Source organism: Oncorhynchus masou, chromosome 33 (assembly GCF_036934945.1).
Source record: "Oncorhynchus masou masou isolate Uvic2021 chromosome 33, UVic_Omas_1.1, whole genome shotgun sequence".
In the NCBI taxonomy this organism is placed as follows: Eukaryota; Metazoa; Chordata; class Actinopteri; order Salmoniformes; family Salmonidae; genus Oncorhynchus; species Oncorhynchus masou.
Genome location: NC_088244.1, coordinates 22,740,760 through 22,762,277, shown reverse-complemented (window position 1 = coordinate 22,762,277; position 21,518 = coordinate 22,740,760). Strand labels below are relative to the sequence as shown.

Below are 21,518 nucleotides of genomic sequence, written 5' to 3'. Positions count from 1 at the left end.
CTGACCTGCACAGAACCCTGACCTCAACCCTATCGAACACCTTTGGGATGAATTGGAACGAATTGGGATGAATTTGAACTGGCCAGGCCTAATCGCCCAACATCAGTGCCCGACCTCACTAATGCTCATGGCTGAATTGATAAAATTCTTCGTAGCAATGTTTCAACATCTAGTGGAAAGCCTTCCCAAAAGAGTGGAGGCTGTTATAGCAGCAAAGGAAGGACCAACTCCATATTATTGCGCATGATTTTGGAATGAGATGTTTGACGGGCAATTTTTCCACATACTTCTGGTCATGTAGTGTAAGTGATCAAGGCAGCCATTTTGTTTTTCTGCGTGTCCAGACGACCACCTCCTGCTCATGTGCTCATCGCTGCAGTGGAAGGTGTTTGAGGAGGAGAACCGTGCCGCGGTGCGCCTTATGGGCGGGGAGAACGTGGAGATCAGCCGCAGCTTGGACCCACGCTCCTTCAACAAGTACATCCCTGTCAACAACTTCCTCCACTGCAGGTCAGTGGACTCTCTAAGCTAGCGTGGCCGCAGACCTGTAAGTGCTTTAGACAACTCTTTTATAGTTTTCATGAAACAACTTACAGCCTACAACTACGGTCCAGAGTTTTTCCCAGTCTGGTTACATGGTATAGAAAAACTCCTGCACCTACTCAATTGGTAATATGTCTCTCCTTCCCTCAGGTCCTACCTGGACATGGTCAAGGTGTTTGTGTTCAGCTACTTCTTCTGGCTGGTGCTGTGCCTCATCTTCATCACAGGCACCACCCGCATTAACATCTTCTGCCTGGGCTACCTGCTAGCCTGCTTCTACTTCATGCTGTTCGGGGGCATCCTGCTCATGCAGCCTGTACGATACATCCTCAGGCTCTGGGACTGGCTCATCGGTTACACCTGTTTTGTCATCGGCATGAAGAACCTGCTATCTGTATGTTAGCCAGCTAATCACTCACTGTCTCAGCTAGCCTATCCTCAAACCTAGCCTATCCTCGTTGCTGAAAGGGATTTTTCATTCATATACTATGTGTACCACATTGTATTATGCTAATAACACAGTTGGTTTTAATCACTCATCAATGCTAACAGCCTGTTCTGTGTTACTGCACTAATCTAGTCTTCATTCTTTGATGCTAATTTAACAGCTCCACTTACTGACTATCAGTGTCTCATGTCCCGTCTTCTGTCTCCTCTGAGTTATCTGTCTTGCTGTATGTGTGTCCACAGCTTGGCTCATGTGCTTATCTGGACAGCCTGTTGAAGAATGGTTGCTGGCTAATTCAGGCCTTCAGCATGGTCTGTACAATCAAAGGCTATGATCTCCGTAAGTGTGACTGATAATCACATTAACACACTGTGTGTTGTTGTGCATTTATGTAGCCTGTTCTATCTGTGTCTGTGTGTGTTTAGCTACGTGCACACCTGCGTGTGTGCTTACATATGTGTATATGTGTGTGTTCCCAGCTGCTCCTGATGATGAGTGTGAGCTGCCGGAGGGGGAGGCGGGCATCGTGTGGGATGCGATCTGCTTCACCGTGCTCCTGGCTCAGAGGAGGGTTTTCCTCAGCTACTACTTCCTGTATGTGGTGTCTGACCTCAAGGCCTCCAAGATCCTGGCCTCCAGGTTAGAATGATCTAGTTACTGACCTGACCACTTCCTTACCAGTAAAGTTTTGAGATGACGGTTTATTCATCTATTGAATGGAACCAGCTGAATGTATGACCACATAGGTTGTTTTTCTTTCATATTTCAAGGGGTGCTGAGCTCTTTGAAGCCAAAGTGAAGAAACTGGTTGCTGCCAGACTGGAGATGGAGAAGAAGTCTGTGGAGACGCTGAAGAAGCAGTAAGACTTATACCACAGCAGCTTGTTTGTTCTCATCTAGTGTTCAGTCAAAGGGGTTTGCTATTGTTGCATTGTTTTAATTCACTGTGTTGAACCCTTCCTCTAGGATGGAGAAGATCAAATCCAAACAGAAGAGTAAGCCTGTCCAAGGAGACGTAGCAGCGCCCCCTACTGATATAGTGCCAAAGGGTGAGCGTCATATAGCTAGTAGAAGTTGTCCATAACCACTGACGAAGGGCCCGTTGTTAAACGTATACTCTGATATTTGTATTTACCCCTACTAGAATTGAGAGGTAAGATGGTTTGATCCTAGCTCTGTGGTTAGGGGCAATGTTTACCTCCAGCTTTAATATTAGATTCAATAGCATTAGACTATTAAAACTGCTCAAATCGCTTTACATTCTAAGGTGAGGGGAGACTCAACTCATTATTCTTCTCAGTCTCACTGAATGAAAGGATACATTTATGATGGAGGGATGGGATGAATGGGGGAATATGTTTTCCAGGTGAAATTGAGAAGGCAGAGAATGATCAGGAGAAATGGTGGAGACCCTGGGTTTCACGGCCTGGTGGTAAGTGTTCCATAAACCTAAGTAATAAGATTCAGATTTGTTCAGTTACAAACAGAACTTCAATAGGGGGATATGGTTCAATCTCATTATGAATTGTCATTTTTTTATTCAAATTCATTTTAAGTGATCAAAACAGTTCACATACTGCAATAGTATAAAGTAGAATGAACAGGAGTTCATGTCTTTGTTGTTTCACACTTCTGTCTTTCCTTCAGTTGAAAACAACTGTGGCTACCATCTATTTGAGAGTGACAGTGAAGAGGAAGAGGAGGAAGTCCAGGAAAAGAAAGAGGAAGAGACACTAACAAAGAAGAAATCTGCTTTTCAGGTGAGGGACAAAGAAGACAAACGACAAGGAGTTGTAAAATAGTGTTAGGGTACGTTGTTGAATGTGCCTCCTTTCTCCACAGTTAGCCTATGAGGCATGGGTCACAAGCTCCAAAGCAGCCTTAAATTTACACAGAAAAGAAGAGTCGAAGATGAAAAAAGAGGAGAAGAGGAGGGCAAAGAGACAGCTGCAGAGACAACAAGGTAAGAGGGTCTGGTTTGTATGGGACTGTTTGCATAATTCTGTCATAGAGACAGAATAACTAATGTGTTGTTTTGTGTCATCACGATTTTAATTGTCTGATCCAAGGCATTGAGAGGGACGAGTCGAGTGAGGATGAGTTGGAAGAGGAAAATGAAGTGGAGGAGAAAGGTCAACATTCCACCTCAACAGACGCTTCATGGACATACAGTAGAATAACTCTAGACGTCACTGCCACTAACTTGATACAATGTCTCTGTCTTCTCACAGAAAATATATTTCAGAGGATTATCGACTCGCTCAAGTTTTTATGGGTGTTTATCCTGTCCCTTCTGGATGACCTCACTGAGGGCCTGAACTCCTTCTGCAAAGATGGTCTGGACATCTCCAAAGTGCTACGTTTTGAAAGGGCTCTTCTAGGCCAGCAACAGAAGAAGGTGAAGTAACATTCATCCACAGGGGATACGTCATTTCACTTGTAAAACCCTGTTTTAAGTTATGTCCTCCCTGCAGTGTTGACAAAAACAAAATGTTCCTTTTACAGGGGAAAGAGGTGTCACAGGAGAGCGTGAAGCGCTTCTATGAGAACTGGATGTCCAGACAGAACACCCTGGCCTCCATGGAAGACCAGGAAGACATAGTTCCCCCTGTCTCCTCCCCTCCACCTGTGCCGTCATCAGCACGAGGTTACTCCACGTTGAAACACACCCACTCCAAAATCTCCTGGGGTAGCAGCTTGTCCAGGTCAGCATCACCTACAGAGACTTGATTCATTAATTTGTGAAATTCGTTACCTATTCCATTAGCAGGCTGCATGTATTATACAGAACCAATCAGTTTTAAATGTATTATTGAGTATTTCTACTATTATGCTATTCTGCTTTATAACCTCTTTATGGAGGCTTTATGAATGGCTTCATAGGACCAGGATGGTCAACATGTTTCCCTGTCATCATGTCTTAGCTGCATGACGGATGAGACCCTGCTTGGGTCTCGCCAGCCCACTCTGGATGAGCTGGATGACCCTCCTATACTCCAGGCCGCTGCCGACCAACTCAGGCGGAAACTACTGAAAACTACCAACCTGGACCTTGACTCATTTGACACTGAAGACCCTCCACTAAGGTGATGGTGACACTTATGCACTTATGGTTTCCTCTGCTCTGTGTACCGTAAACCATTATTGAAGATGGCGCCAATGGAGAAGGTGGCCGTTTTTCCAGCTCCTCCTCAACAAATAAACTCTTATTTTATTTGACTTGCTGTATATTTGGTTTCATATCTACTAACTTTCTATACCCCTCTATAAACTCATAGTTTGTTTGACTCCATCTTATATCCATCTTTCTTTCTGAATTACATTTTTCCTCAGCCATGATGATACTGTTCCCAATAAGGAGGACAGTAAAGAAGGAGAGGATGCATATGAAGAAGAGGAGGGGGAATATAAAGTGGAAGATGAATATAGAATGGAGAAGGAGGAATGGAGGGAGGAAGAAGAGGAGGAGAGGGAAAAAGCTGTGATGATTTCAGGATCCATCTCCCTGGACTATCTGGAGTTTGATGAGAACAGCGAAGATTTCCCAAACTCCTCCAGGCCACTTAGTGAGACCAGGAACCTCACGGCCAGCGAGCTACTGCTCAACAAGTCAGTCATGGGAGATTGGGACTTTCTTTTTCTTTTTACAATCATGGTATAGTCAAGCGTACCCATTCAGTTGTATCACAGTACCTTTTAGTAAAGTTGAGAATCAGGAAAAAAATCAATTTTTCTCACGTACTGTGATTCTCCTCTATTGCAGTATGTTTGAGAACGATGAAATTGAAGCGTCTGATCAGTTCTTCCAGTCTCTTCCGAGACACCTGAGATTGGTGTTTGCCCTGTACAACACCATGGTGTCTAAGTCAGAGATGCTGTGCTACTTTGTGATCATCCTGAATCACATGGTGTCGGCCTCGCTGCTCAGTCTGATCCTGCCCATCCTTATCTTCCTCTGGGCCATGCTGTCTGTGCCACGCCCAACCAAGCGCTTCTGGATGGCAGCCATCATCTACACAGAGGTACGCACAGCAGGCACCCCCAATGAGGTGATATGTTGATTGATTGGTTGGCTGGTTGATTATTTAGATTGATGGTTAATTAAACATAATATACACTATAAATACAAATGTTTGTGAACACCTCTCCAAATGAGTGGATTCGGCTATTTCAGCCATATCGTTGCTGACAGGTGTATAAAATCGAGGACAAAGCCATGCAATCTCCATAGACAAACATTGGCCGTAGAATGGCCTTTCTGAAGAACCCAGTGACTTTCAATGTGGCACCGTCAGAGGATGCCACCTTTCCAACAACTCAGTTCATCAAATTTCTGCCCTGCTAGAGCTGCGCCAGTTAACTGCAAGTGCTGTTATTGTGAAGTGGAAACGTCTAAGAGATACAATGTCTCAGCTGCGAAGCGGTAGGCCACACAAGCTCACAGAATGGGACCGCCGAGTGCTGAAGCGCATTGTGTGTAAAAATTGTCTGTCCTCGGTTGCAACACTCACTACCAAGTTCCAAACTGCCTCTGGAAGCAATGTCAGCACTTGAACTGTTCGTTGAGGGCTTCATCATATGGGTTTCCATGGCCGAGCAGCCGCAGACAAGCCTAAGATCACCATGAGCAATGCCAAGCGTCGGCTGGAGTGGTGTAAAGCTTGCAGCGGAAACACGTTCTCTGGAGTGATGAATCAAGCTTCACCATCTGGCAGTCTGACAGACAATTCTGGGTTTGGCGGCTGCCAGAAGAACACTACATGCCCGAATGAATAGTGCCAACTGTAAAGTTTGGTGGAGGAGGAATAATGGTCTGGGGCTGTTTTACATGGTTCGGTTTAGGCCGCTTTGTTCCAGTGAAGGGAAATCTTAACACTACAACATACAATGACATTCTACAATTCTGTGCTTCCAACTTTGTGGGAACAGTTTAGGGAAGGCCATTTCCTGTTTCAGCATGACAATGCCACGGTCCAGAAAGTGAGGTTCATACAGAAATGGTTTGTCGAGATCGGTGTGGAAGAACTTGACTGGCCTGCACAGACCGTTGACCTCAACCCCATCGAACAATTTTGGGATGAATTGGAACACCGACTGCGAGCCAAGCCTAATCGCCCAACATCAGTGCCCGACTTCACGAATGCTCTTGTAGCTGAATTGAAAGTCCCCGCAGCAATGTTCCAACATCCAGTGGAAAGCCTTCCCAGAAGACTGGAGGCTGTTATAGTTGCAAAGGGTTATCAACTCCATATCAATGCCCATGCTTTCGGAATGAAATGTTCGACGAGCAGGTGTCCACATACTTTTGGTAATTGTGTTGTGTGTATATCTATATATAACAATATATGCCATTTAGCAGACACTTTTATCCAAAGGGACTTACAGTCATGCATGCATACATTGTATGTATGGGTGATTGACGATTCCTATCTCTTCCAGCTGATTGTGGTGGTCAAGTATTTTTTCCAGTTTGGCTTTTTCCCCTGGACCACCTCGGCCTACCGAGGCATCAATGCGGACCGGCCCTTTGCTCTGCCCAACATCATTGGGGTGGAGAAGAAAGATGGCTACGTTCTCTTTGACTTGATACAACTCCTGGCTCTGTTCTTCCATCGCTCCATTCTAAAGGTACTGACGGGAATGCTGGTTTCTGTGGAACATCATATAAAAGATAATAAAGCACAGTTTTGCAAAACTTCTTCTTCTCTCCGTAGTGTCACGGTCTTTGGGATAACAAAGAGGTTGAGATGCCGGACTTCTTCAAGAAGTTAAAGAAGAAGACTGAGAAGAAGAAGATGAGTGGAGGAGACAAAGCAGGGGATCAGCCGAAGCGAAGACTGCCCTTCCTTCCTCTACAGGCCTCAACTGCATCCGTGTTTCGCAGACGGGGAAAAGCCAACTCCACTGAGACAAACGGTACATACATTCAGTAGACTAAACAGTGCTGAACTAATGAGTTTGTTTGAGAGGGTATTGTAGTTGAAATGGGGTGTTGCCTGAACAGATGGGAAATGTTACCCAACCTGAATATACTAATGGTTCTTGATGTAAATGTGATATTCTTGCAGATGATATGCAGCTCAAAAAGCGCCACTCGAAGAAGAGGCACCACAATAAAGTTCCCCTGACCAGGAAGGAAAGGATCAAGAAGCTGATCAGAGAAAGGATGCTAGAGGCTAAAGCTGCTATCATAGAAGTGTGAGCATTTAGCACTCTATACCTCCGGATATTCATTGTAGGTGAATTCTGTTACTTTCATTTCATATCCCTGGTGACAACTGGCAGTTTACAAACAAATCCTGGAGGCAGGACTTTTGACGGGACATGAGTGCATGTTTAAGTATTGGTTTAAAAATGAATGGACATTTTCAGTCATGGTCCTCTTTTGTCTTCGCAGTGCCCTACACATATACCTACCTATCAGGCAGTTCTTCTATGACATCATTCACCCAGAGTACAGCCCAGTGTGTGATGTCTACGCTCTTATGTTTCTGATTGACGTGGTCAACTTTGTTGTCATAATATTTGGATACTGGGCTTTTGGGGTGAGAAAAGAGAAAAAAGAGAATACCTGTCTTGAGTCACAATTGAATTTGGAAAACTATTTGGCCTACTTGTTTCAAGTGGATTTCTTCCACTGTTTTCTTTTTGTGTCGGAACAGAAACACAGTGCTGCTGCTGACATCACAGATGCTCTTGGGGAGGACCAGGTCCCATCGGCCTTCCTGGTCATGCTGCTCATCCAGTTTGGGACCATGATAGTGGACCGTGCTCTCTATCTCCGCAAAACCCTTGTGGGAAAATGTGTCTTCCAAGTGGTGCTGGTGTTTGGTATCCACTTCTGGATGTTTTTCATACTCCCTGGGGTGACTGAGAGGTCAGAGTTAATGTTGATTAATTTAATTACAGTGTGAATACATGGGTAACCATCAAAAAAGGAGCTGCTTATTGACCTTTTTCATGGTCCTTCTCTTGTGTTCTAGGAGGTTCAACATGAACCAGGTGGCACAGTTGTGGTACTTTGTGAAGTGCATCTACTTTGGCCTCTCAGCCTACCAGATCAAGTGTGGCTACCCAAATCGTGTGCTGGGAAACTTCCTGACCAAGAACTATAACTACCTCAACCTATTCCTCTTTCAAGGGTGCAGTCAATGCTCTATGATAGATTAACAAAGGCCAGAACATCCCATAATACCAGAATTGTCCCACAGAGATAGTGAGGACTCTAGGGCCCAAAAGCCTGTTTTAACATGGGCAGCGCCATTAAGGACTTCCACTTTTTTGAAGTAGTCAACTGGGTGGTACTTCCTATGGGGACTGATAACATCATGAACACGCGCACACACACACACACACACACACACACACACACACACACACACACACACACACACACACACACACACACACACACACACACACACACACACACACACACACACACACACACACACACACACACTACATGTTCATGTTTTTAAATGAACAGTTGAAGTCGGAAGTCTACATACACCTTAGCCAAATACATTTCAACTCAGTTTTTCACAATTCCTGATAATTTGAGTACAAATTCCCTGTCTTAGGTCAGTTAGCATCACCACTTTATTTTAAGAATGTGAAATGTCAGAATAATAGTATAGAGAATGATTTATTTCAGCTTTTATTTCTTTCATCACATACCCTGTGGTTCAGAAGTTTACATACACTCAATTAGTATTTGGTAGCTTTGCCTTTAAATTGTTTAACTTGGGTCATACGTTTCGGGTAGCCTTCCACAAACTTCCCACAATAAGTTGGGTGAATTTTGGCCCATTCCTCCTGACAGAGCTGGTGTAACTGAGTCGGATTTGCGGGCCTCCTTGCTCGCACACGCTTTTTCAGTTGTGCCCACAAATTGTCTATGGGATTGAGGTCAGGGCTTTGTGATGGCCACTCCAATACCTTGACTTTGTTGCCCTTAAGCCATTTTGCCACAAGTATGCTTGGGGTCAATGTCCATTTGGAAGACCCATTTGTGATCAAGCTTTAATTTCCTGACTGATGTCTTGAGATGTTGCTTCAATATATTCACATAATTTTCCTCCCTCGTGATGTCATCTATCTTGTGAAGTGCACCAGACCCTCCTGAAGCAAAGCACCCCAACAACACGATGCTGCCACCCCCGTGCTTCACGGTTGGAATGGTGTTCTCTCGGCTTGCATTCCTCCCCTTTTTTCCTCCAAACATAACGATGGTCATTATGGCCAAACAGTTCTATTTTTGTTTCATCAGACCAGAGGACATTTCTCCAAAAAGTACGATCTTTGTCCCCATCTGCAGTTGCAGAACGTAGTCTGCCTTTTTTATGGTGGTTTTGGAGCAGTGGCTTCTTCCTTGCTGAGCGGCCTTTAGGGTTACGTCAATATAGGACTCGTTTTTACTGTGGATATAGATACTTTTGTACCTGTTTTCCCCAGCATCTTCACAAGGTTTTTCCTTTGCTGTTGTGCTGGGATTGATTTGCACTTTTCACACCAAAGTACGTTCATCTCTAGGAGACAGAACGCGTCTCATTCCTGAGCGGTATGACGGCTGCGTTGTCCCATGGTGTTTATACTTGCGAATTATTGTTTGTACAGATGAACGTGGTACCTTCAGCCGTTTAGAAATTGCTCCCAAGGATGAACCTTGGCTGATATCTTTTGATTTTCCCATGATGTCAAGCGAAGAGGCACTGAGTTTGAAGGTAGGCCTTGAAATACATCCACAGGTACACTTCCAATTGACTCAAATGCATTCCGTTTTGTCACCAAAGCTCCATATACCACCCACCACTGCGACCTGTATGCTCTCGTTGACTGGCCCTCACTACATATTTGTCGCCAGGCCCACTGGCTCCAGGTCATCTATAAGTCTTTGCTAGGTAAAGCTCAGCCTTATCTCAGCTCACTGGTCACCATAGCAACACCCACCTGTAGCATGCGCTTCAGCAGGTATATCTCACTGGTCATCCCCAAAGCCAACACCTCATTTGTCTGCCTTTACTTACAGTTCTCTGCTGCCAATGACTGGAAAGAATTGCAAAAATTGCTGAAGTTGGAGACTTATATCTCCCTCACTAACTTTAAACATCAGCTATCTCAGCAGCTAACCGATCGCTGCAGCTGTACACAGCCCATCTGTAATTAGCCCATCCAATCTACCTACCTCATCCCAATATTGTTTTTAAAACTTTTTTCTCTTTTGCACGCCACTATTTCTGCTTGCACATCATCATCTGCACATCTATCACTCCAGTGTTAATTTGCTAAATTGTAATTATTTCGCTACTGTGGCCTATTTATTGCTTTACCTCCTCACGCCATTTGCACACACTGTATATAGACTTTTCTTCTATTGTGTTATTGACTGTACGTTTGTTTATTCCATGTGTTGTTGTTTGTGTTGCACTGCTTTGCTTTATCTTGGCCAGGTCGCAGTTGTAAATGAGAACTTGTTCTCAACTGGCCTACCTGGTTAAATAAAGGTGAAAAAAAACAAAAAAACAATGTGATGTCAATTAGCCTATCAGAAGCTTCTAAAGCCATGACATAATTTTGGGGAATTTTCAAAACTGTTTAAAGGCACAGTCAACTTAGTGTAGGTAAAATTCTGACCCACTGGAATTGTGATACAGTGAATTATAAGTAAACAATTGTTGGAAAAATGACTTGTGTCATGCACAAAGTAGATGTCCTAACCGACTTGCCAAAACTATAGTTTGTTACCAAGAAATTTGTGTAGTGGTTGAAAAACAAGTTTTAATGACTCCAACCTAAGTGTATGTAAACCTCCGACTTCATCTGCATGTAAATTGGAAAGTCTTTTGTCTCTGTCTTTTTTGTTACGTGTCGGACCCCAGTAAGACTAGCTGTCACTATTGGCGTAGGCTAATGGGGATCCTAATAACAAATCCACGTCATCAGGAGGGATCAGCCAATTAATTATACTTGTGAGAAAACATTTCATAATTGCAGTTGGTAGTAAATCACCAACCTTGGCTTTATACCTCTAGGTGGCAGTAAACAGCCTTCCAGTTTGTTTTCCAACTTACATTTGTAGAATAATAAAATGGACTACTTTAAAATGAAGATGGCCTCAATGGCACTGCCATGCTCTCACAGACACCATAATGGGACATATACAATGTTGTGTCCTCTAACTATCTCTATGGGTTGTCCCTGTCTCCTCCTCAGGTTCCGCCTGGTTCCGTTCCTTATAGAGCTGCGTGCTGTGATGGACTGGGTCTGGACCGACACCACCCTCAGCCTGGGCAGCTGGATCTGTGTCGAGGACATTTATGCCAACATTTTCATACTCAAGTGCTGGAGGGAGTCGGAGAAGGTAACTGGGATGCCGAACTGCCAATAGACTGGCAGCAGTTGTCAGTCTCAAACTCACCTCCATAGAGAGTAGATCTGACTGATAGTTTATGGTGAATCGCTGTAGAATTAGTTTTTTTTTCTGTCTTCATGTTTTTTTTATATATCTATAAACACTAGACTAATAATTATTGTATCAAGAACAATTGTGGGCTAATAATTACAACTTGAACTGACCAAAATTGTGTTGAACTATGAATCATTTGTCTTTTTAATTTGTACAGAAATACCCACACACCCCAGGGCAGAAGAAGAAAATGGTGGTGAAGTATGGAATGGGCGGCTTCATCATATTCTTCCTCATCAGCGTAATTTGGTTCCCCCTCCTCTTCATGTCATTGGTCAAGTCAGTGGCTGGGGTGACCAATCAGCCTCTAGATGTCTCAATTCAGCTCAGCATAGCAGGATATGAGGTATAGATGACCTCATAAACTCACAATCTTTCTATTTTGGTAAAATGTTCTCCTTCTGTGAGACTGTTAGTGCTGATGTTTTCTGTGTACATTTTATACAGCCACTGTTCACAATGAGTGCCCAGGAGCAGAACCTGATGCCATACTCAGAGGCAGGCCTCAACCGGCTCACCAACCTCTATGCCACTCACCCGGTAAGAGGATCTTGTTACAACAAGTTGCAAGTTTGAGGGACTGTGGAATTGACCCTAAGGACCTCTAACATACTCCTCTTTCTAACTCTCTCAGTCAGCCATGCAGTTCCTTGTGAACTACATGGCCGAGGACATTGTCATTGCAAAGATCAAGAGTGATGCCAGTCTACTGTGGAGCATCAGCCCTGCCAGCCGTGATGCTATGATCCATGAACTCAGCAACTCCACCCACATCTACATCACCCTGCGATGGGTACTACTCAGGTACAGTGTAGCAGGGTTGGATAGGGCTCTAGGTTGGTTACATGTGAAAGGGGTATATAACGCCATTAAGGCTTGAGGTCTGACTTTTTGACCTTGTGTCAAAGCTAAGATTGTATGGTTTGTGCTAAAAACATATGCCATATGATACAGCTATAATAAACAACTTAACCAGTTAGTGATAGTGGTAGTGATTTCACTCTGTGTATGTGTGTGTGCGTGTGCCCCTCCTCCCCAGGAATGCGTCTCTGTCGATGAACGTGGAGACCGTGGGGGAACACACTGTCAAGTATGAGGACAGGGCCTTGAGGGACCAGATAGTTCAGATGCTCATAGGGACACGCAGTGACTCTGTGTGAGTCTCATCATCACAGCACTCTCACTACATCATCAACTGTTAATAGAATTTACAGCCACAGTCAACATGACATTACTGTCAATAAAATAACCTAAAATAACCGCTCTGAAAGCTAGTTGTAGAGGACCTATTACATTCAAAAGAACTCCACATACAAAAGATATGATCACAATGGTAATAGAATGTTGGTGCTGATATGCTGTCATTCATTCTCTCTGCTAGGGTCATTGAGTCTCTCCTGCCCAAATTCATCAGAGGTCCCGGAGGACTGGAGTCCAAGATGGCCACCCGTCTGGAAGTAGGTAAGTAACCCTCTATCCAACCATTATACTGTACAGAAAATATATTTAACAAATGCAGATGTTTGTATAACCATGGATCTTAACCAGTCAACTGAAGGTCATGGTCTCTGCTTCTCACTTATTCAAATCTTCCCTGACCCATCTCCAACATCCCAGAACACTCAGATAGGCCTGAGGACCTGCAGATGTTGGCCTTCTACCGGCCCCTGTCCATCAAACTACAGCGGGCAGAAGACAGTGGAAGTGCAGAGGGGGGTCAGTGGTGGATGGTGGAGGAATGCACTCCTGGACAAGGGCACATCCAGAGCAGCTGTCACAGCATTGAGATAGTGGTTTTCAATGACAAAGTCAGCCCCTCCAGCCTGGGTGCTCTAGCAGGACAGGGGTAGGTAAAGAAAAAACCACAATGCTGCCCAAGGAGCTATTTACATTTTAAGAGAACTATCCCTTCAAAGTGACAATCAGCAGTTGATACAGCCAGTTTTAGACTTATAAATTAATACAGTATGTACCCATTGACTCTTGAAGAATATAACTTATAATTATGAGCTTAGTTCAACTGTCGTTCCCCATCAGAACCCAAAATATAAGCTTGTTTTACCAAACAAAATGTAAACAAACACTATATAGCCTCAAAACATGGTTAGAACTATAATTTTGATATTGTGGATCAGTCCTTGCATCCAAAGCTTTGTCTATGAATTTCTGTGGTTACATTTCTCCAGCCCAATCACTCAGCTTTTACCGAACCCGGGGCAGGGCGATTGATTTGTTATTGTTTCTACTGCTGATTGACGCTTTGACTTGATTTGTTCTCACTGCTAAATAAACTCTTTGTCCTCTTTTCCATGAAATCCCATATACTTATGTTGCTTGTCTGGCCTCGACCTGCAACCTGATACCACCTCCTGTGCCATTCCACCTTGCTACGGTAGAATCGTGGGCCTGTACATGTCTGTGGTGCTGTTCGTTGGAAAGTTTGTCAGGGAATTCTTCAACGGGATATCCCGCTCCATCATGTTTGAGGAGCTGCCGTGTGTGGATCGGGTGTTGAAGCTCTGCACGGACATCTTTGTTGTGCGAGAGACTGGTGAGATGGAGCTGGAGGAAACACTGTTCGAGAAGCTCATCTTCCTGTATCGCTCACCAGAGACCATGATCAAGATGACCAGAGAGAAGAGAGATTAGAGAGCACTGACATTTTAGTTACGAACAGGACGATTTGTTTGTTTTGTATTCCTACTGTACAATGCATGCCTTTTGAATCACTGACTACTTTTAAGTGATTCAAATTTTTACAAAGGAAGACCATAGGCCATAATCATAGAAATGTGCTCCAAGTGTGAAACTATTTAATTGAAGTTGAGATGCAACATTGAGTTTTAGATTCAAATGGCTTGTAAAGAGCTTACAGATGCATGTCTGCTCTACAGAATGTATTTCTCTCAACATTCTGCAACTTTACACATCCCACTGAATTACAGCCCTGTTTCATTGCACTGAAAAGCTCATCTAGAAGTATTCACTCATTTCACACTGTACTCCGTCTATGTACAGTATTTAATTAAATGAATAAAAATCAGAGATTATATCCTACTGTTACATAAGACTCCTGAAGTGTTAAGTTATGAAGAGCCACTCACAGTCCATGTTGCCAGGTAAAGCACAGGGCTTTGCAAAAGTATTCATCATCCATGGCGTTTTTCCTATTTTATTGCATTAAGCTAATTTTAAATTATCTTTATTTGGATTACATGTAATGGACATACAAAATAGTCCAAATTGGTGAAGTGAAAAAAATAACTTGTTTCAAAAAATTTAAAAAGGTGGTGAGTGCATATGTATTCACCCACTTTGCTATGAAGCCCCTAAATAGGAGTTGGTGCAACCAATTACCTTCAGAAGTCACATAATTAGTTAAAGTCCACCTGTGTGCAATCTAAGTGTCACATGATCTTATATATACATACATATACACACACACACCTGTTCTGAAAGGCCCCAGAATCTGAAACACCATTAAGCAAGTGGCACCATGAAGACCAAGGAGCTCTCCAAACAGGTCAGGGACAAAGTTGTGGATTACAGATCGGGGTTGGGCTATAAAAATTAAAAACTTTGAACATCCCATGGAGCACCAACAAATAAATTAAAAAAAAAATGTATATGGAACTACAAAGAAACTGCCAAGAGGGAAGGTGAACCAAAACTCAGACCAGGCAAGGAGGGCATTAAATCAGAGGCAACAAAGACACCAAAGATAACCCCGAAGGAGCTGCAAAGCTCCATAGCGGCGATTGGAGTATCCAATCTGATGGATGCCGCTAAATACAGGGAAATCCTTGAGGGAAACCTGTTTGTCTGCTAGAGATTTAAGACCAACGTTCCCCTCCAGCAGGACAATAACCCTAAGCATACGGCTAAAGCAACACTTGGGTGGTTTAAATGGGAAACATGTCAAATGTCATGGAATGGCCTAGTCAAAGCCCAGACCTTAACCCAATTGAGAATCTGTGGTATGACTTAAAGATTGCTGTATACCAGCGGAACCCATCCAACGTGAATGAGCCAGAGCAGTTTTGCCTTGAATGGGCAAAAATCCCAGTGGCTAGATGTGCCAAGCTTATTGAGGCTGTATTTGCTGCAAAAGGTGGCTCTACAAAGTATTGACTTCGGGGGGTGAATAGTTATGCATGCTCAAGTTGTGTTTGTTTCACAAAATATGTTGTAGCTTCAAAGTGGTAGGCATGTGTAAATTAAAATGATAAACTCCCCCAAAAATCTATTTTAATTGCAGGTTGTAAGGCAACAAAATAGGAAAAATGCCAAGGGTGAATACTTTCTCAAGCCACTGTACATCTTTACAAAACAGGGGCAAACAAGAGTCATGGATGCAAGCTTAAGTAATCCAGCAAACATCTTTTAGATAGGAGTTTTAATTCATTTTCTTAATTACAAATTAAAGGAAAAACATCTCCGTTCTGTTAGGTCCCCTATCTATCCACAAATCTAGATTTAACCCTTGCATTTTCATCCATTCACAAAGACAGACATGTTGGCAGGGACTTAGAAAAATCCTCTTGGCCCTGAAGAACATCCATTACATTGATTCACATCCTGCAAGATAAAGAGAGGGAAACATGTCAAGTTCGACTGATCTTAAACTTTGAACTATTGATGTTATCTAGCTACTTGTTCTAGTTGCTTGAGAACTGCAGATTACAAAAAGAGAGTAATGCCCATAGGCAATATATAAATTATGGTGATTACTGTCTGATAATCTGCAGTGTTCTACATCTATGGCAATGAGAAAGTTGACTTGCCTAATAAAGCAGACTGATTTAGTAGGCAAATACTTGACATGCTTACTTGGCAGCTGCAGTAAATAGAACCAATATAAATCAGGTGTGATAGCCCAAGCAGCAAGAGTTTGAGGCAATATTGTGTGATGGTTAGGAGGTGGTAGATGGATACAATTATTATTTTAAAAGATTGTAGTGATTTGTCCTTTCAATACTCACATGCTATAGCCTTTGGGACATAGACTTTGACGCTGGATTCTGCAACTTTCATTGCCTCGACTTTGAACTGTGGTTTCAGTGCTGCTCGCACCGCACTCGCGCAGATAGCAGAGAAGCGAATGTAGCTGCAGTGGACACAGAAAGAAACACTTTAGCCAGGGTTGCCACCTTTTGAAGAAAGCTAAGCTTGGAGTGAGATTTTCTATGAATTTCCTTTCCCCCTGGCACACAACCAAGATGGGGGGGGGGGGGGGGGGGGGTCCTCCCCAGGAAGATTGTACTTTTTTAAAGCTAATTTCCTGCAATTCTATATATTTTGGCATGGCTTACCCCTATGACCGGGGGGGGGGACTGGTCAGGTGTATTCTGGATGCTTTGGACATTAAATTATCACTCAATTCTACAACTTTGTAATAGATTTTTGGAGGGGATGATATTAAAGTTCTTGGGTGGTTTGACACATTCAGACAGTAATGAAATGTGATACGGAAATGGGAGAAACAGTGGGAAGGTGGGAAGCAGAGATTGATTCCTTTTGTCAGGTGGAAAGTCATATGACATGTGCCCGGGGAGTGTAACCACTACACCAAGGCTCTGCACAGGAAATACTCATGGTTGAGGACACTGGGTAACCAAATCATAGATTGCAGTCTCCTTGTCAAGAGACTCCTTTCAAGGTAAGGACAAACATGCATCTTTACAATAGAACTGAAAGAAAATCCTTCTTGCTCTCCAGGAAGGTTGGCCACCCCTGAGCTGTTTCCCAGGCGCTGTGTGTTTGAAAGTGTTCTTGTTATAACAATTCATTTCTCAAAATCACCCAGCCTTTAAGAAAATCTAATGAATATCAACATTCAGGTAGCTGATTCCTACTAGTGGAATATCCTTGCCATTATCTTACTCTACATAGGATGTGTTTGAGTTCCCCTAGCATGTACAAAATACTAAAATGTCAAATTATATTTGATTCTTGGGGCATTTAATATCCCATGCTTATTTGTATAACTTATTCAAAACTGTCCATGAATGGCTGCAAAAATACATAGCCTCAATTCATTTACAAAGACAAGTAGGCATATCAGATTTAAAACAGAAAAAATTGTGAAGTAGTCAAATTTTTAAAAAGGGTGGGGAATAGCAGTGTTCGTGCAGACAAAACAGTAATTACTCTGTTTTAGCCCATTGTTAAGATTGAGAATTGTTCCTCTCAGACAAAGTAAATAGATAAAATTGTCTGAAGTCAAGACGACATCAATTAGCCCCTACACCCTAACCAAAATATTTGTTGATGTGTTGTTCGCCCTCTAGAATCCTAATGTACAATTCTGGTTTCACAATCTGTTTGACAAAATTATTTTCATAGTTACAAGTCAGGTCACCCTACCAAACGTCCCTGCTTACATACTGCAGGTCTCTGCTGCCTTTTCATTGTCACAACCTAAATTTCAATCGCCAAACAAGGGGACTAATGCAAGTATGGATTAAATCGACTTTAGTACATGCTGTCAAAAGGCTGATTTCTGCAATAGGGACTGGGAGTAACAGCAACCTCATCTTGCTCACCACATTGTACATTAAACAGCGCTACCATGCTGCTCTTTTTACAGTTTTAGAAACTCAGCAGAGAATGTTCTGGCTCTCCAGTCAGCGCCACTCTAATCCTGAGGGGTATTTCTTTAAAAAATGCATCCAATCCACTTTATCCCTTCCATAACTCGACCAATCATATGCTTCAATGTGGCGCGGGTCAGTGTTGTGGCAAGTCAGGACAATGATAGACGTTCCGCTTATGTTAAATTGCAATCGCAGATGTTCCGAATTCAACGCGATTTGGAGCACAGTTGAAAAGTTAACGCACTATAATTGCAGTACTTTTCAATGCGTGAGATGTGCCGTGCGCGTTCAAATGCGTGTCACCACCAACGCACAAGTTGGCAGTTCTGCTTTAAACAGACTGGATATAGCATTTCGATTATACACATTTCAATTAATTTTTGTCCTAAAAATAATGTCGATACGTAAGACAGAGTGATATCACGGTCAGTCACACCAATTATATGACCACTTTGATTATAACTCACGGGAAACACGCTATATTAGCTAACTCGTCAAATGCGTTTATAATATCGTCTAACTAGGCGCTAGTTGGATATCAATCACACCAGAGCTCTCAAGCAAATATGCAACTTAGTAGCTACATCGTTTAAGTGCATGACCTTAAAATCAGAATACAGTCCAAATGTGACATTGTTCAATATTGAATACATTTACCTAAGGCCCGCTTGTCTCCAGTATGCAACCATTTTGCCAGTGATGTTCCGCTCAAGGACAACTCGGATATGTTATAAAAACAGGGCGGAAGAGGCGAAAATGACGTCGCTAGGGTTGACACGCTTCCTGGGGCGGGATTTTTATCTGCGCTTTGTGATCGACAGTATGTGAAATCTGATGAGTACCGTTTTTTTAACGTTATGTAGCGAAGGGGATTTGAGTTCTTATTTATGCTACATTAGGCTTTTTTCGAAATAAGGTGCACTCTCTCCTCTGAAATATGCGTCACGAAAATTCCAGACATTTCAATGGATGTTATGTTATTCGGTCATTTTTCACTCTGAAGGACCAGGGAGGGTGGGACGTGGTGATGGGCATTCCGGCTCTTTCCAGTGAGCAGGCTCGTTCGGCTCAGCTCACCAAAAAGAGCCGGCTCTTTTGGCTCCCAAACGGCTCTTTAAAAAAAAAGTTGTTTTGTAATTTTTTCAAGTCAAACAGTTTGCGATAGTTTGTCTATGATTGGTGTTAAAACAATTATAATTAAATTATTAAATGAAATCATACTCAAACTTAACCACAATGTATTTAAAAAATGGATTGGTTTGTTATGAAAAATAATGCTATATAGTATAACTTTTTAATGTTTATTAACAAAGTGCATATGAAACGAATACAATCTGAACACCATAATAAAATATTGCACCATATCAAAGAAAAATAAATAACAATTTGCAAAACTGCGGCATCCCACAAATTGAAATGAATGTAAAAAAAGAAGGATGCTATTACACATGTGCATTTAAAGTATAACTTTTTTAATGTATATAAACAAAGTGCATATAAATGTAACAATTCAAAACGAATACAGTCTGAACAACATAATAATAGAATATTGCACCATATCAAAGACAAATAACAATGTGCAAAACTGCAGCATCCCACTTAAAACATTAAACTGGCCCCTATTTTCTCTCTCTTCTTTATTGCCATGTTATAACCAGCAGCACACAGCAATGCTGACCAGATTTAGCTTTTATGGGAGATTTGCATTCAGAAATGCAAGCTGCCTCACTTTTGAGGAGCTGATGCGATTTCTTCTCTCAGTAATTATTTGTCCCAGAACAGTTCAGGTTCATGTTTTGTCTACTGATATTATATTCTCATCTACTGGTCATATACATATATAATACTGGATTAAATAATGATACCTGCTTACTGTACCTCTCTCCACTGATCTCCACAGTGACCTGCTCAAAGGGTTCCAGGACTCTGCACACCTCCTCCATCACTTCCCATTCCTCTTGGGTCAGAGCATCAACAGGTGCATTGACAATGGCCAGGGTAGAGATGACGGCATCCTTTGACTCAAGAAACCGCTTCAACATATAAAATGTTGAATTCCACCTTGTAGTGCAGTCTTGTTTAGGCCTCAGCTCAGGCATCCCCATCTGGCGTCATGTAGACTTTAGTTTTCCAGCACTTACTGTGCTCCTGTGGAAGTATTCCACAGCTGCTTTCACTTTGTCCACAGTGGGTTTCATTACCTTCAGAGCATCTCTTACAACCAGGTTGATTGTGTGGGCAAGACATTGCTGATGAGTCCATTTAAAAATAGTTATGTTAGCTTCATTGTTGCTAACAACAGACCACTTTTCCATCTACTTGCCATTCTCTGGCCACTCTCAACAGTTCCTCTGCCAAGTTCTCTGAGGTGTGTCTGTCACTGAACTCAAAGCAGTCCAGAAGACAGCTAGACATTGAAAAATCTTCAATGAAGTGACATGTAACCGACATGTAAGAAGTGGTTACCCTTGATGTCCTGAAGTCAGTGGTAAGGCAAACTGCAGCTTTTGGACTCTTTCCTGCACTGAAGCCTGTGTGCTCTCATACAGTTGTGGAATAAGTGATTTTGAAAGGGTTTTCCTGCTTGGAATTGTGTACATTGGATTTAGGCTATTGCTATCATTTCTAAAAACCTCTGTCCTCCACGATCAAAAATGTCTGGAAATCAGTGGCAATCATTTTATCCAATGCAATATCAATTTGGCCTTATTTTGCTACAGACATAGACTTTGGCATAAATTGGTCCATAGAAGACTGCGTTGCTGTGGGTCGCGGAGTAGGCCTACTTGACTGAGTGGATACATCTCCACGTGTGGAGGTGCTGGCTCTACCACTATCACTAGCAGGCCCGCTAGTTTCTCGAAGCTCCGCTACAACTAGCTTCACAGTTGAGTAGACAGTTCGCATATGCCTGTGAAGGTTGTGCGTAGAACCGGCTTTATATGAGATTTTGTTTTGGCAAATTTTACACGGTGCTCCAACATTGTCTACATTATTAAAATGCATCCAAATGCTACTATGCTTCCGACTCATTTTCCAGCTGTTGTTTTCACAGCTGTCCTTCCTCACTGTTCTCGGCTGCTCAGTGTGTGACTGTGAGTGAGTTGGCTCGGCACTCCCTTACCCATCTGTGGTTCATTGGTTGACACTGCGTGTCTGATTGACAGGAACAACAGGTGAGGCTGTTCGTCTGAGCACAGTCAGAACGAATGTGTGGGCTTGAGCATTTAGACCCATATTATTTTATTTATTTTTTCGTTCTTTGAATTAGCTAATTCTATTCATTTAAATATTTTGATTATTAATATCTTAATTTGTATATATTTTTATAAATTGATTCGGCTCTTCTGATATGCGAGCCGTCTCCCAACGTTCACCTACAAGAGCCGGCTCTTAGAGCCGACTCGTTCGCGAACGACCAATCACTAGTCGGATGACATACTTCTGGTCGCCACCAGAGGGA

General features: G+C 42.6%; 2 protein-coding genes across 2 annotated transcripts in view; one reads left to right on the top strand and one right to left on the bottom strand.

Annotated features, from left to right (window-relative positions):
- LOC135527435 (piezo-type mechanosensitive ion channel component 2-like) overlaps positions 1-14,459 on the top strand; it is a 40,846-nt gene extending 26,387 nt beyond the window's left edge. The window contains exons 26-55 of the mRNA XM_064955965.1: positions 345-510; positions 694-937; positions 1,234-1,330; positions 1,471-1,630; positions 1,762-1,851; positions 1,958-2,040; positions 2,136-2,144; positions 2,358-2,423; positions 2,639-2,751; positions 2,834-2,954; positions 3,061-3,123; positions 3,223-3,389; positions 3,497-3,696; positions 3,916-4,077; positions 4,325-4,600; positions 4,755-5,013; positions 6,431-6,619; positions 6,706-6,907; positions 7,060-7,189; positions 7,389-7,536; positions 7,654-7,868; positions 7,975-8,133; positions 11,207-11,354; positions 11,617-11,805; positions 11,907-11,999; positions 12,094-12,263; positions 12,499-12,615; positions 12,841-12,920; positions 13,086-13,305; positions 13,856-14,459. Of these exons, the coding sequence (XP_064812037.1) occupies positions 345-510; positions 694-937; positions 1,234-1,330; positions 1,471-1,630; positions 1,762-1,851; positions 1,958-2,040; positions 2,136-2,144; positions 2,358-2,423; positions 2,639-2,751; positions 2,834-2,954; positions 3,061-3,123; positions 3,223-3,389; positions 3,497-3,696; positions 3,916-4,077; positions 4,325-4,600; positions 4,755-5,013; positions 6,431-6,619; positions 6,706-6,907; positions 7,060-7,189; positions 7,389-7,536; positions 7,654-7,868; positions 7,975-8,133; positions 11,207-11,354; positions 11,617-11,805; positions 11,907-11,999; positions 12,094-12,263; positions 12,499-12,615; positions 12,841-12,920; positions 13,086-13,305; positions 13,856-14,108 (4,589 nt within the window). The 3' untranslated portion in view covers positions 14,109-14,459. The remainder of the gene's footprint in view (positions 1-344; positions 511-693; positions 938-1,233; positions 1,331-1,470; positions 1,631-1,761; positions 1,852-1,957; positions 2,041-2,135; positions 2,145-2,357; positions 2,424-2,638; positions 2,752-2,833; positions 2,955-3,060; positions 3,124-3,222; positions 3,390-3,496; positions 3,697-3,915; positions 4,078-4,324; positions 4,601-4,754; positions 5,014-6,430; positions 6,620-6,705; positions 6,908-7,059; positions 7,190-7,388; positions 7,537-7,653; positions 7,869-7,974; positions 8,134-11,206; positions 11,355-11,616; positions 11,806-11,906; positions 12,000-12,093; positions 12,264-12,498; positions 12,616-12,840; positions 12,921-13,085; positions 13,306-13,855) is intronic.
- Positions 14,460-15,840: 1,381 nt separating this feature from the next.
- On the bottom strand, positions 15,841-18,810 carry LOC135528041 (ATP synthase subunit epsilon, mitochondrial-like). Its single transcript, XM_064956806.1, has 3 exons — positions 18,713-18,810; positions 16,442-16,566; positions 15,841-16,037 (listed from the first exon to the last, which is right to left on the bottom strand). Coding segments are annotated over exons 1-3 (159 nt in total). The 5' UTR covers positions 18,745-18,810; the 3' UTR covers positions 15,841-16,035.
- Between the last annotated feature and the right edge of the window lie 2,708 nt (positions 18,811-21,518).